The sequence below is a fragment of the Lasioglossum baleicum genome, chromosome 7, assembly GCF_051020765.1.
Source record: "Lasioglossum baleicum chromosome 7, iyLasBale1, whole genome shotgun sequence".
Taxonomy (NCBI): domain Eukaryota; kingdom Metazoa; phylum Arthropoda; class Insecta; order Hymenoptera; family Halictidae; genus Lasioglossum; species Lasioglossum baleicum.
Window position 1 is genome coordinate 12,869,743 of NC_134935.1, and position 15,490 is coordinate 12,885,232.

At 42.5% G+C, this 15,490-nt stretch overlaps 3 protein-coding genes across 8 annotated transcripts in view; 1 reads left to right on the forward strand and 2 right to left on the reverse strand.

The window, feature by feature from the left end:
- The window catches only part of Atg16 (Autophagy-related 16), a 642,505-nt gene that overhangs the window by 268,145 nt on the left and 358,870 nt on the right, over window positions 1–15,490 (reverse strand). The window lies entirely within an intron of this gene.
- The window catches only part of LOC143210246 (uncharacterized), a 473,171-nt gene that overhangs the window by 169,534 nt on the left and 288,147 nt on the right, over window positions 1–15,490 (reverse strand). The window lies entirely within an intron of this gene.
- Window positions 1–15,490, forward strand: part of Neo (ZP and PAN domain-containing protein neyo) — a 211,294-nt gene that overhangs the window by 93,063 nt on the left and 102,741 nt on the right. Inside the window, exons 1-2 of one of the 3 annotated variants that reach the window (XM_076426913.1) lie at window positions 5,422–5,689; window positions 9,213–9,645. In XM_076426913.1, the coding sequence (XP_076283028.1) occupies window positions 5,498–5,689; window positions 9,213–9,645 (625 nt within the window). In that variant the 5' untranslated portion in view covers window positions 5,422–5,497. Of the gene's footprint in view, window positions 1–5,421; window positions 6,006–9,212; window positions 9,646–15,490 lie in introns of those variants that run through there. The other 2 variants (XM_076426915.1, XM_076426914.1) reach the window with 2 other exon arrangements.

A 15,490-nucleotide genomic window follows, 5' to 3' on the forward strand; every position in this document is an offset into this window, starting at 1 on the left:
CTTCTACACCGTTCTGTATTAATAAACACCGTCCAGGTCACTCGACGATAACATTAATGGAACAAAATAATAAATTGACGAAAGAACCGTAAGGTATCTGAAAGATATTTCGGTCATATCCGCAAGCCATGTAGGCGTTCGTATACTTTTGGACGGTACTGTAATTCGAACGCGTCGGTGGTAATGGTAATAGGATCACTGGCACCGTTCAGTAAGTCGTTTAAAAATGGGCGCGACTTGAATAATCCCGTTACCGAGCCAGGCAAATGAAAAATCCGCCGCATTCTATTGTAAAAACCGAATCGTCGATAGATGAAACTGTTCACAGCGGAGGTTAAAAGAATACTAAACTTACAGACCTCGGGAAATAGATTAATTGGAAGTGATTGAAGAAGTTAGCGTTCCGAGTTTAAGTGCCTTTATTGATCGCCTTGGTAATTGAGTTTGACGAAATTCTTCAGATGTCGTTAAACAACGACCTTTAAATTGTTTGCAGGATATATAACGTTGCTCTTACAATTGAAACTCCTCGGTTTTAATGACTCGGCAATTAATCGGTCAATGATTCACTGAATGCTAGACTGAAAATTGCGATGAAGATTTTACTCGTTCTCTTTTTTCGTAGTAATGAGATTTGGGGAGAGGTTCAATCGTGCTCGCGTAATTAGAACAATTTTTTGACAATCATCATACTATTTAAATTAACTTCCCAATTTATAGGGAAGTTATTGTAATGACCCTGAAAATCGAAAATCGATTTTTTTTCTTATAATTTTCAGAGGTGGACAATTTATTATTTTATATTTGGTAAAAAAAAGTTTTGGCAATTGAGTTTGACGAAATTATTTGGATATAATTAAAAATTGTTTCAAGATAATATGAACGCTCTACAATTCGATCGAAATTTCTCGTTAATAAATGGACGTCGTAGATTGAAAATGCAATATAAATTGCATGTAATATATATGTAAAATATAAATGTAAAGTATAAATTTTCTCGTGGTAACGAGATAGATTCTTCTCCGAGGGGGCAAGAAGTTTGTATTTATTGACGAAAGAGAGAACTTTTGTCGGGCTATACATAGGTTTCGATTAGCTGGAACGGAAGACGCAAGCGCCGCTATTTCCATTCGAAATTACCGTCGCAAGTTCAGTTCAATTTGCGTAAGGTAATACGATTTACATTGGCTGTTAGTGTCGGTTTTGTGGCCAGTAAAGCGAGTCAATAGTAGTAGTACATCTGTAGTATTCAACTGTCATTATACGATGCCTTATTTACGCTGTCCTCGTTGGATTAGGTGAGTACGAACACTATAATCTTCTAAACGAGAATAAATTTTACGGAAAAACCGTGTATCGTTTTAATTCAAACCATTTCCCCATTTCTTGCAATGGTACTTACATTCGTATCATATCACGTACATCTAATTTACTTAATTATCACTGATAAAACACTTGCGAAACAGATTGCGCTAATTATGCGCCGGGTCTAATCCGCATACGGGACCTTAACGATTATTTAAAATCATCTGATATTATCAGTTGCCATGCGATAAAGTACCACAGATTATATCTTAAGCAACCGCAGTGCACCGACCACTGCAACGCAACATCACCTAATAAAACTAATTGCGTTAATTGCACATTAATTGAGTTGTTAACCGCAGTTCGTATATATTTTTCGTTTCTCGCGACATTCAAAGCGCAGTAAAATGTCACTAGGTTACCACGGGGCTTATCTATAATGCGCGCGGTTATTACCGGTCTCCTGAAATTAATGCATTCACGGTCTTCCCACGAATCTCAATAATGTAATAAATTTAATAAAGCACGTTAGCGGGAGCACAATAAAATTCCTGGCACGGTAAACAACTTCCTGGCCAATTACCACCAAATGAACTTCTCGGGAAGTAAATTCGAAGAAACTTCCCAGATTCGTGGTTTCACGGGCAAATTTTGCAAAATGGAACTTTTGGAGAAAGTTATATCATATATGTATTATAGTACCGTGTCGCACTCGTGATAAATATTTTAATTTCATGCAGCTGAATAATCCAACTAAAAAATAATTGGGCACGGGTTACAAAAATTGTTGACGATTTCCACGGATTCCAGTGATACTCGAGCGAGTGGAGAATTCGGGTTCACGAGGTCACGCGGAATCGGTTCGCAGCGGAGTGGAAAGACTGTAGTCTTACTTTCCGTAAAGGACACTCGTTTTCGCTGATTGCGACTCATCCGAGCGAGACGCGGGGGGTGTAACCGATGGGTTTGCGTCGATGGTGGTGGTGTAATAGGATCGTGTTTGCATCCGAGGGTAAGCAATCGGCGCTGGTGCGCGCCCGTGAGTTTATTAGAAACGAGTCCGTAAGACACGCATCAGCAGATCAAACGACACGTCTAGGGGGCCATTGGGTCGATCGGTACTCAAGGGCGAACGAATAGCGGCCGCTCGTAAATCGACGAAGACTACCACGACGACAAAACGGTCGTTTCCTTGCGAAATTCCGCGGCAGAAGATTGCCGATTGCGATTGAACCCGATGAGACATCCAGGCACCGTTATTCCGGCATGGTGACGCGATGGTATGGGCACCTGGTACGAGCGTGTGCTTACGTCTCTCTTCCTCTCTTTCTCCTTCTCTTTTGCTTGCCCGGTGTGTGCCCGGGCCCGTTTCGCCTCCTCGCTCCTTCTACGTCGAACAGAGCTCTAACCACCGCGTGAATCGACCGAGTTTACGTTCAGAGGAACACCACCGCCCGGTTAGGTCACACTGTTCACACATGTACGAAATTTTTCTCTCTTTCGGACCCTGCGTCCGCTTACTCTTACTCTCCTCCCGTTCCTGCTCAAGGAAATTTGATAGACGTTTAGTAAGAAGATGCTTTAGTAAAAATTTTCACTTCGTCCAGTAATGGCTTCAATGAATGAGAAACAGAGTGCTACTACATTCAACTTCAATCAATCACTAGTATACAGGGTGGCTTTACGTCACTATTATTTTTTAATGACTTCGATATTACGAGTTTGTTTGTAGGACGCGTGAAGGTCATGTGATGGTCAACCTTGTTTTTAAATAGAACCATTTTTTAACGAATCAGAAACGACATACAGTTTAATTAATTGTTTAATTTTGAATGATTGTTGGTGATTTCTACGGGTTCTAGTGATCCAGAGCACTAGGCACCGCGTGAATCGACAGAGTTTACGTTCGAGGGACACCATCGCCTGGTTAGGTCACACTGTTCACACATGTACTAAATTTCTCTCTTTTTAGGATCCCGCTGCCTCTCTTTCTCCTTCTCTTCTCTTCTCCTTCTCCCATTCTCGTTTTCTGTTCCAGCTTTCCTCTACTCATCTCATCCGCTCTGCTATACGTATGTACAACCGACGCGATACCTATTATTTACCCGATACGCATCATTTACCAGAAATTTCGAATCCACCGGCATTGCTTAATGACATACCGTGATCGGTCATCGTTCCGTTTATCCTGTTTTTCTTCGGGAAAACACGTTTTTGCTTTTGTGTACACTGGCGTGTAATTTTGCGGTAATCCTGGAACCACGCCGGCCAATTATTCTTCCAGTTAACACAATTCCATCGGCAGCGTAGTATCTGCTCGGGACGCCATACGCGCGGTACACGCGTACGATTTCATTAGACAACACCCTCCCCGCTCACCCCTGCCGAGCGCGTAATTCGCCGAACGTTTTCGGAACGTTCGATTCAATTATGAAACGATTATGGAACGCTTCAAGGCGAAGATGATTGCCTGCGAATTGCGCGGATGATTTTAGGCTCTAAAGGATTTCGATTCGGCCAGCGCGAGTTTTTCCGAGGTGATTTAACCCCGTGAAATCCGGACCGCAAAAATTGCATCCGCGTTTGAAGCAATTTTATTTAATTAAGACGAGAACTCCGAAGTTGAACTTTCTGACAACGATTACTAGGCCATGGATTTGATGTATTTACGATGAAGATGACTAGCTGTAATGTGGAACGGTTGAAGAATTTAAAAAAATTATTGAACGAAGAAAAAAGTTGCTGAGTTGCTCTTGATTCTTGCAACAGAACATTTTTGTTTTGATCTGAGATCTATTTATTGTTCCAGCCATTATATTGTTGACAAATTTGTTCTACTCATTGCACCACTGTAAATGTTTAAATCTGAACGAATTAAGACTGTCACCCAATTAGGCGATGCTACGGTTAAAATGTGGATGCACTTTCATTTAGTGGAAGAAATACTAGTCTTGTTAGAGATTCGGGGAAGACTACAATCAAGATTTGAGATTCCCGTAGGGTTATAATTACTGGAGATCCTTATCTACGATTTCCAAAGAAAAAATTCTATCTATCGTAACATAATACTTTTCATCGTTCACATACCTAGCGGAGCCCCAAGACGCAGCCCCGAAAAAAAATAGCTTTAACACAGAATCTATGGAACATTAAAAAGTACGTACTATTTTACGGTGCTCTAAAAATAAGAGGTAAATTTTGTCATAATTGTATGTTTAAAAACAAAAATTAATTTACCGAAGATTTAATTTAATTTCCGTTACCATTTCGAGTGCAACATCGATCACTCATAAATGACCGCCACAATTTCTTTCCATACTTGAAAATCAATTTTTACTACAATCTAAGAAAACCGAATTCTACCAAAATCCAGTGAGAGGAAAGTGTGAGAATATTTAAAAAATCATTGTTACGGAAAGGGGTAATAAAAAATCTGAAACGCTACTCTCAAAAAAGACGTCGCAAGTCCAAAACAATTCGCATAATCACGGTCTCGCAGAGCCAAAATTCCACGGAGCCTCTCGCGGCGTAACAGGTGCAGCGCGTCGTAGATATCATTCGTGCATCGCCCGGCAGGAAATAATATCCGAGACCGTTGGTTGCGAATCGGAAGTGATTCAGCGTGTCGCGTATTATTCGCGGCGACGCGACGTTGCGACAGGTAGACTCCGACGGTCTCGACGCAATTCGAATCAGTTAGGCTGGCCTCGGCAACGATGCTACCGATTCGCGACTCGTCGGGACTCTTCTTGGCGGGGCCGGTGTCCCGGTGGCAGAATAAATTTCGTGGATGTACACAGCGGCAAGGTTGTATCAGTTGTGTTGGTGGGGCCCGAAACACCGTTGCTTCTGGCTAAGAATAGCATTCCAGCCAATCGTCTGGAAGTACGTGAACGAAATTCAGGTCTATCGGTAACGTCGACCTGCCGAGTGGCTCGGTTAGGTAGTGGGAGGTAAGAGGAAGGGAGTCCAGAAGCCGGTAGGTAGAAGGTAGAGTAGGAAGAGATGGAGAGGGGGAGGGGTGGAAGGAAGGGGGGCCTTAGAGGGGAAGGTGAAGAGGAATACTCATGATTTCGATAAGCGTACAGGTGAAGGGGGAAGGTGATAGCGGGGGGAGGGGGCAAGAATTCGGATAGAGACAGTGGACAGGGCCCAGCGAGGCCAGGCTTGGAAAGAGGTTGGCTTGTTTTCAATGGTGTCGTACTTGCGATCGAATTATGCGTACCGTTCTGTCCTCCTTAGTCGGCAGCGGTCCCACTGCCCCCTACCCCCTTCTACCGATCGGTCGAGGAAGAAACGTGCGCCGCGACTCAGCCAGGTGTATCCAGTGCCTAAGAGCCAGCCGGTCGACGTCGTTATACCCTGCAGCGCGGTGCCTCGCGAGGTGCGTATTATCATTGCAAATCGGCCGCCGATTTCCGTGCTGGATCCATCGAGAACCGTACGCGCGTGTGCGATCGACAAAAGTCAATTGGTCTATCTTGCGCGCGCTGTGCTTCGTTGGTGCGCACCCGGTTTTTTTTCGCCCACCCCCGAATTTTCGGTATTTTGTGATCGGTGATCGGTGATCCCGCCCGGGACTCCACTTCGAGGCGATCGGTTTTTTGTGAGGAGACGTCCTTCGGTAGGATAACGCAACCCAGACACAGGGGAATTTGGAAGAACCGTCCTCGTTCCGGGACCGAGCCGATTTCAAACAGGTACGATCGTTGACTCTGTTTCTGAGACTGATGCACTTGATGTCGGTGGGACACTGATTTCTTACGGTCAAGTGCTACTCGATGGAAATTGAGTATTGGGTGGGTTATTTTATCGTCGACCAAAATTTTTTGATATTTAGACACTTACGTTTATCTGGGTTTTGGGACCGATAGCGATTCGTTGCTGGTACTATTTTCTCCGGATAAAGTGATACTTTAAAAAGAGTGAAATTTTAATTTATCGTGGAATTAAGTTTCCAGAAATTCAATTTTTGGTAGACACTTTCGTTGATCCCATTTTTGGGACTAATTTGTTGGTGATTTACGTCTTGGCATGGTAAAGTGAAATTGATGGTACATGACTAAAGGATTTTTAGTTATTTTATTTCGCTGTGGATTTCGATTTTTAGAAATTTAATTTTTGATAGGTACGTTTGTCGACTTGGATTTTGGGACCAATGCCGATTTGTGGTCCTCAAATTCTTGGTAGTTTGACCATTAAGCAAACTTTTGCTTAAGACAAATTTGATTTTTGTCGGTTTATTAGTTGGACTTTTTGAGCCCGATGCGGATTTTCTATTCGAGTTACAGCATCGATGAAATCATTTTCACTTTCTTCTGATCTGTGGATTCTTGATTGCTCATTTCGAACTTGGGCTTTCATTTGTGTGTAGTTCAATCTTTATTGGGTGTTTGGGTGGGCCCCAGATTTTTGTGGTTTTATTCCATAAAATTTCTTCCAATTCCATTTTTAACAGATCCTTGATTCACTTTTTGGGACTAACTCCTAAAATGTAATATCGTGATATAATTGGTGTAATTTGTCTGGTACTTTCATTTTCATCAAATTTAATTTTTTACGATTTATCCGTTCATTTTTAGGCCTGATACTTACCCAAGTGGTATTATTGAATATTATTTCTTTCTGAACCTAGATTTCTTGATTACTTTACTTTATCACAAACCTTCGTTTTTATCGAATTTAATCCTCGACAATCTACCAGTTAATTTCTGGGCCTGATACTGGGCCCATCGTGAAAGATGACATTATTTCTTCACGAACTTTGTCATCACAGTCGTCCTCTTTTATCGCCAACTTCGTTTCCAAAAAATTTAATTTTTGACATTTCAAAAGGTAATTTTTCGGCCCACACCTGTACCACCATCTAAATGGCAACAAAAGCGTCACAAATGTCTCTCGTCCTCACTCACTTGACCACGAAAAAAAAATTTCAGTGGAAAATTTTCATCGAGAGTCCACTTTACCCATCCCACCAAATGAAATCGAAAATCCGTTTGAGAATCTCGATTCGATTGTGCGAGATTCAATTTCTGCGACTCATCTGTCAAATTCCTGGCTCCTAGAATCGTACTGCAAGTGGCAGGGTCGATGATATTTTCCAGCGGACAAGAGAAACCGATGATGTCCCGGGGTCCTTGGTCGTTTTATTTCGCCGCGGACACGCAGGAATTTGTGCAACTTTGCTACTTGAGCTTTTGTTCGTTCCATCGAACTGTGAATATACAGACTCTCGGACGCGGGCTAGCAGTGTCTGGTGCGGGCCAGTGTGCGCGCCGGTTGTTATTTAGTTCCGCGCGTTAGAAAACAACGTGACGGGAATAAAGGCCGGCGTGCGGCGCTCGTATTTTCGCGCTCGCATTTTTTTCCCCGGCCGTTTTCGACTGGAAAACGGGGAACGGTTAAAGTTCCTATTCACCATGGCCGAAAAAAATTTGTACATACGTCCCCGTTCCGTATTGGACGTTCATAAAACGCGGCACGACCGTGCTAAGAGAATTGTTCGGCCGGTTGTCAACGGACTCGGTATGTAGACCGAACGTCTCTCTTTCGTTATTCAAGGCGCGCGCTCGTAGAAGCACGTTCTTCTACTGTGACAGATTTCAGACAATGTTCTCATTTTATTATTATTACACGTAGCAGACCGCAAAACTAGGTTATTTACGTCCGAACTCCGATGTACTGTTTCCGTTGATCGTGAATTCGCCCACCATTTGTATTCCCGGGCCGAAGCCGTTTGTGTACGTCAGAAATAATGGTTTTGTTTGACTCTAGAACTCTGTATTTCATCTTACACGTTTATTCTCACTTTTTTGAAATATCGAGATGTTCTATTGGCTGAAGTCGATACTTGTTTGAACTTTCTGGACTGACCGAAAAGTGATTTGGATTGTTAGGTATTCGATTCTGTCAAAGATTTGATGTAACTAGAAGAATGTAGTAAAGAATTTTTTAATTGCATCGAATTACTTTTTATTGCGTCAGGAAATTGTATCAATTTTCCATGTAAATGTGTATTCTCCAAAATGCATAATATGATACAAATCATCAGAATATCGGGTTCATTATGTTGTGTTTGTAAACAATTTGCAATAAAGGTGGATTGATTGAAATTGTTATTATAATTCGATATACGTGCTCTAACACGATATCGCTTGAAAATTGGAACTTTGGAGTAATTGTTATTATGTGTTTAATACGTGCGTCGAGTTTAATGTGTTCGAACCAGCTTTCAGCAAGGATGAGCATGTATACCATACAAAATTTGTATAACGGGATTGTAAAGAATCCTCTTTTACTTTCAATGAAAAACAGATGAGCATTCTTACTTTTATGTGAATAAGTGTGCTATGAATGACAGCGTACATGTTGATAATAAGACGGTGAACCGGATCAAGAGCACGAAGTTCTTGAAAAATTTTAGAAACATGTACATATGTATAATTTTTACAAGAAATTAAATAAAAGTGAGCATGTTGTTGTGAATACTGTTTAAAATATTTAACTATTTAGTACTCTTTACCTATCGGATGTGCTGCAAGTAAAAAGTGTATGAAATCATTTCCCATAGAAAAATTTTTACATCTCCAATAATTGATGATTTCAGTGAAAACCGCGGTTAATTCCCGATTTCGAAAGTTGTTCGATTTTTGAGCTAATTTCAACCTAACCACTCTGCTCTTTTATTGTAATTTTACATTAAACATTTTCGGAGCCGGGTACCATTTTAGTAAAAAGGGAATGTAACTGCGTTAATTTGAATTGCGACAACGCTTGCACTTACTGAAACTGCGAAAAAGAAAAACTTGAATTTATGAAATTAAATACCAGAATATCCCTTTAAATAATCTGAGAAAACCTTGAAGAGACCGAACCGCAAATTGACCCGGATCCCGTTCTGTTCACAGATAAGGTTGCGCGGCGACAGGTGTATCGGCATGATGACAAGGGAGTTGCTGAGGACGTTGCTGTTGGTGCAGGTGATTTTGAGGTTGGGTCGCGTGGCGTGCGACGAGTCGGCTGCTGACCAACAGCAACCGCAACAATCGCTGCAGCAACAGCAGCAGCAGTCGGCGTCTTCTGCAGTGCCGTCGGGTCTTTCTGGGCCGGATTACACTGGTCCATCCGCCGGTTCCGACGAGTGCGACCCAGAAATGGTGGGCTTCGAGCTAGTGACCGGTTACGTGTACTCCGCGCCGTTGAACTTGCTCGAGTCCATACCAGGAACTCTGATGCTCACCGAGTGCCTGGAGATCTGTCAGGGGAACGACTCCTGCCAGGCGGTCAACTACGAGACGGGCCTGTGCGTGCTGTTCAGTTCGAACGCGGACAGCAACCCAGGTAAGCCCGAGATTGAATCGTTATCGTATTTGCGCGCGAATAAACGTTAGGAGGGCGCGCGAGCCGATCCGATCCGATCCGCCGATATTCCCAGCTAGAAACGTCAACGGGTTCAGTAGACGAAGAGACCCAGCAACGTTTTGCTTCGGTTGCTGGCTGGGCTGTTCGCTGCCGATCAGTCTTTCCCTACCGACGCCGGTGGACACTGAACGGTGCCACGCATCCGGGGATCGTACATATATGTATGTTCCACCGGCCAAATAAGGGAATTCCATGAAGCGTGTAAGCGTTCCGCGGAATGATTAAATGGCCAAGACGATGGGTAAAATAGACGTGTGTCGCTCTCGTCGTATCCGAGAGCCGCAGCCCAGAGACGCGCGCGCGCGCGTAGCTTTATACCGCACGTGAGTCGCCTCGCTGAAACCGTAACGGGTTCCCATGCCGATATTCGGTCGGTCTTATAATCTCTGTTCGATTGGGTGGGAAGCGGTCGACCAAGAATTTCGAGAATCTGGAACGCAACCATTCTGTACGGTACAATTCCGCACTATCGAGATGCTCCCCCCATGTCGCGTCGCGTCGCCTTCTTACAGTCTGTCCACGCTTCCTGTTGCTTTACAGAACGCCCTAACGACATCCTGAAGCGATACTCTAACCTGCTCCGGGATCGTTACGCGGCGATTACGACGCGCGACACCGATTGTACAGTCTTTAAATTTTTGAAACAAATCGTTGTTTCTTCGTCACTTCCCAATTTTTGAGAAATTTTATTTTCAAATCGAACTGTTAAATTTAGGGATTTTTGTTCTGCTTACTGGAAAAAATATACGAATGATTTTGTACGAGACGATTACATAGGCCGTCTCGAATACAACGATGTATTTTTTTATAATATTATTGTGAACATTTGAACGCGATTAAACAATGTTTGAAGACAGCCACAGATCTTTATTATATGATTTTTTTGTGAATTTTTGAGATTAACCAATCCTTCTAATGTTGCCACTGTTTTGCATTTCGCCTGTCCATTTTTATTACAAATTCAAAAATGGATAATGGATAAAAATGCTGCAGAATAAACACAAAGGGGATCATAGAGTTCTAAGGCGAAATTGCACTTCTTTTGATCACAGTACGAATAAATCGCGTGTCAAGAGTTTTAAATTTGACAAACGCAGTAGACTCGATCCATTTCCAGATATTACATGAATCGTAAAGCTCTTTTTCGAGAGATGGTCTTAAAAGCATCAGTTCGTTACGAGTGTTCCGGTTATAATTGTTTCGAAAAGAATTTGATTCACTCCGCGAGCAAATGTTCTGTCTCGTGGCCCGTTGCAATCGTGCCGCGCGCGCGTTTGATAAAATTCACTAGTTTGTACGGTGCCTGTCGCTTGTATGTATGTATAGGATCGTTATTAATCGTCCATTTCACGGATTATACAGCGAAGCGTAGCGTAATCCGTGTTTGTCGATTGTATCGCAATATACCGTGTATCGATTGCGTACGAAAAATGCGCCACTTCCCCGAGCATCGAAAAGCTGGTCTCCTTGAAAACGTTTCGCGCATCCGAGTTCTACAATTTTTTTCGTCTCTCTTGTCGCAAATATTGCAATCGAATTCTCCACTATAACAGTCGATAAAAGTTTATTGTTCCCCGACGGACCACGTTTTTTGACAAACAGTCTCTCCTATCCTTTTTACAGAACGGTCCATTTAAATCCCCGATAGAAGAGTTTATGAAGCTCTTGGTGCCAACTTTTTTCGACATTTAATTCCATCGAACCAGAGTAGCCGCGAATTTTTCGGAACAGCAGGCAACAATCCGCGATTTCCTTTTCCACTTTCGTGCACAAAGAAATTCCTCGGCCGACAAGTCGAGCGGATAAATGGTGCTCGATTTAGCTCGTCAATAAGTTTCTCTCTCGCGAAGTATTTAAAGCTGCCCGATTCGCAATCGCTTTACACGCTATCTGTCTTCGATCCGAGAGAATCTTATTTGCATTTTCGCGAGGAAGAGGGCGACGAGTTCGCGGTTGATTTTCCTCCCCGCAAAACGTCGTGGAAAAATATCGAGAGCCAGGGGATTTGTCAAGCGGTCCTCGACCTACTCTTTCATCGCGGTTCGAGGCGTTGGATTGAAGACGATTTTAAGCTATTTCGGCCACGAGCGCCACCCGGATTACATGTTAAAATTTCGCCGTGCAGTCACACGTTTTCACAGTCTCTCGCAGAAGTTCTCCACCGCTGGAAAAATCGCGTCTCGAATTCTCGCGCTGCGAATTTGCCGGTTCGTCACTTGGTTAATTTCGGAAAAGAATATCGTTTCCTCTTCTAATTCTGTCTAGAATTTGAAGATAGTTCTGGAAAGAATTAAAGCCTTTCAACCTTGAAAAGTCGATCATTTTCCAAACCGAATTGAGAACGTTTGATTAAACCAAACGAGCTCTGTTTTCCGGGGAAGAATCGAATTCGAACAACGCGCGTTTGTGGTAATTAAACGCGAACAATGCGAAATTTAATTTCCTCGTGCGAGCGGTTTTGTTTTTTACACTTTGATAATAGAATAGAGTTTTTAGTGATACTGCATTAGCATCTGAACGTCCAATTATCGACAAATCGGAGCTCAAATGTCATCGGCTTTCGAAGCAAGTTTGTATAATTAATTTCCGAAAGATCTTGTGCTGCTTCGCGAAATAAATAGCTCTTTGCGCATCAAAATTTATTGCGTCTTGATCGCATCTTTGTTTGAGATGGATCGCGAAGGGCGGCGGGTCGATGTAAATTCGCGGCGAACTTGGAACATGATCGAATTCGCTGCTAACCGCGGGAGTAACTGCGAAACTTTCTGCGGCCGTTACAGCAACGGGAAGTTTTATCTGATTTGGTTGGCCAGGGTAGATTAAAAATGCTATTTGCTGCAAAAGTTACGGGGCGGGTTCCCGTTAGAGCCGTGCGCGCGTGCGCTCGCAAGCGGCGAAAGGTTCATTCGCCCACAATGTGGCAAGAACGTCGAAACTCTGATCCCGAACAATTAAGCACGGCCAGGAACACAACGCAACAACGCTAGAATGACGGGTTCACACGCAACGTGTACAGCAACAGTTAAGATACAAGATAATTACTGTAGAACAAAGATGCATCGTAATAATCTTATTCTCGTGGCCCCCTCGCACGAACTGTAATGTACCATGGGGGATGGTTAATTGCAAAAAATAAATGTCCCCCGAATTACGAGGAAGCGTTAAAGCAGCCTGGATTCCTTCCTGAAGCCGGAAGTTTCCCAGCCTTCCTTGACATTTAAATATTTAAGCAGAAATTACACACTATTTTCCTAATTAGAGTTCCATTAGAGCATACATTCTGAGCGGGATTTAGTGTATGTTGATGTAATCGGTTTGGGATTCCTGTGATTCCCTGTTATTAATTTAAATGGAATGATTCCGGTGGCTTTCCGCGGAACGCGGAAGAACGGAGACATGGAAAATGTTAATAAATTATTCATGGATGTATGTATCTGACGCGAAGGAAATTAGGGAAATGAGCTCGGAAAATTCATTGAAAGTGAGAAGTGAAATATTTAATATTCAACTCCATCGGAATGGTAAATAAATGTAGTGAGCAATTATAGCAAAAATTAAGCATAATTATTAGCAAAAATTTTTAGTGGGGTCACATCAACCCCGACAGTTCACTTAAGGGTTAAAAGATATTATATGACTTGTCATCGTATTTTAAAGACTATCTGCTTCGTTCAAAAGTCGCGGAAAAGTTCATTTTATTTTTAAACAAGAAAATTCAATAGAAATTTCATAGAAACGAAGCTTTCCATAAAGCATAATTCAGTTTTAGCTAGTAGAAATAAGTATAGGGAATTCGATTAGATTAAGTACATTGTACAACTACAATCTGTAGGTTCATTGTTCAGTTCAACAAAGTAGATCCACCGCGATGCCGACTGTCGGGTGGTTACAATGATTTTATTGGATACAGCACGGCGCCAAGGATAATCTTTGGATCAGCATCGAGTCTGTTAATGATTGCCGGGTATAACGAGCCCGGCAAAATTTCCGGCGGCATTAACAATGAAGCACGAGAGAGATTTTCATTAGCGGAGGCAACCTTACGTCGAGACTGCTCCAGATGCATTTTTATCAAATTCCATGTACGAAAATCTTCGCTGAAACAATACACTGTAACGATCACGTGCATTGTCAGGGCAACTCGACCGCGCGCTGGTTCCTCATGAATAATGGATACTGGTATAAGTAAGTGTAATGAGAAATGCACTAATTGAATCTTCCGGGGTGTAATTAATATAAACTATGCGTTCGTGGCTGGCCGACTCGTGAGCATTAATTACATGGTAAATAAGTTAGCACATCTATAGAAAAACGGTAACTAGTCCCAGCCAAGATCTCGTGCGATTACGCCCGTTATTGTTCCAGCTTGTTCATCTGCCAGTACTGAATTTGTTTTGTTCGGTGCCTATCCGGGGATCGAGTCACGTATCTTCCCCTGCAACGTCAATCACTAGTCTGCGGATCTTTATGCATGGTTAAATTTTTAAAATTCCCGGAATACAATATTTGACGGGTTTTAGTATGATTTTTATTCATTCCACTTCTACAAAGGCTACTACCACTGAGAATAAAATTTTATTTAGTTCCAATGAAAATGTATTTCATTTTCAACGAAAACGCTCAAATGTACAAAATCATAAGTGAACTTTACAATTGCCTCCCAAGCTTTTGGTACTTATTATGCGTCTGTTGTTTCTGTTGCGGAAGAGCTTACGGCGGCTTCGAGGATATTTTGTCACGATTATTTTTGTACACGTTCGTCTCGTTCATTCGAAGCACTCGTGGATGGTACGGAGCGTGTTATGACGTTTTCTATAGCGTTCCCGAGGCACTTGATCCCCGGCACTTATTACATCGCTACATTATTCGTCTGCGACGAGTCAAGAAAATTTCAGCGTGCTCGCGAAATTCGTAATATCGCTGTCTGCAGCAAGTTTCCGCCGTCGACGCGACTGAGTTCGGAATTGAATTTAAACAATCGGCGAAAAGGGACGGAGCATGGCGCGACGGGAGGGGGCACACTTTTACAACAATGAAACCCAATTTCCGCTGTTCCTGCCCCATGAGTTTCTCCTCTTTCTCTCTCTCTCTCCCTCTCTCTCTCTCTTTCTCTCTCCCTTTGAAACGCGTTCGAGGACGCAGCGTTCTGTAAGGAATGGAATTATTCAAAAAGTTGCGTTCACTTTCCCGAAGTACATAAATTTCCGAAGTTTTGGGCCGAGCGCAACGGGTCACGGTTACGAAAACATCGCGGAATCGGATCAACAAACGATCAACTCGGCACCGCGCTTTTATTCATATACCTCTACCCCGTTCCCGGTGTTCTCTCGTTGTTTGAAAAATAACGCGAGCAAACCGGAACTAGCCCGAGCCGCCGGGCATTGTTTGGTGTCAATTCTACTATGTCGCCTCACTCTCAAATAATATTCTCTATCGGCCGTTTAATTAAAGCTACTCTTCTCTTCCTATTTCCATTCCGAGCACTGGATGAATTTATACGACTCTGAAATTTCCAAATTCTTTGGTAATTTATTACGACAACGTTAGTTTTCGTTTGCTCCCTCTGAGACACCATTAAAACCACACTTTCAATTAATATAATTCCCACATTATTAAATGCCTGTGTGTAATAAATTCTAAAAAGGTCCTATGCCATTTTTGGTCTCCAAAGTCATTTGAAGGTCATCGTGATTCAGACATATTCGGACGTACTTCATCCGCTACAAGATACAATAGAAAAAAATACACAGTTCGCGACAAAAAA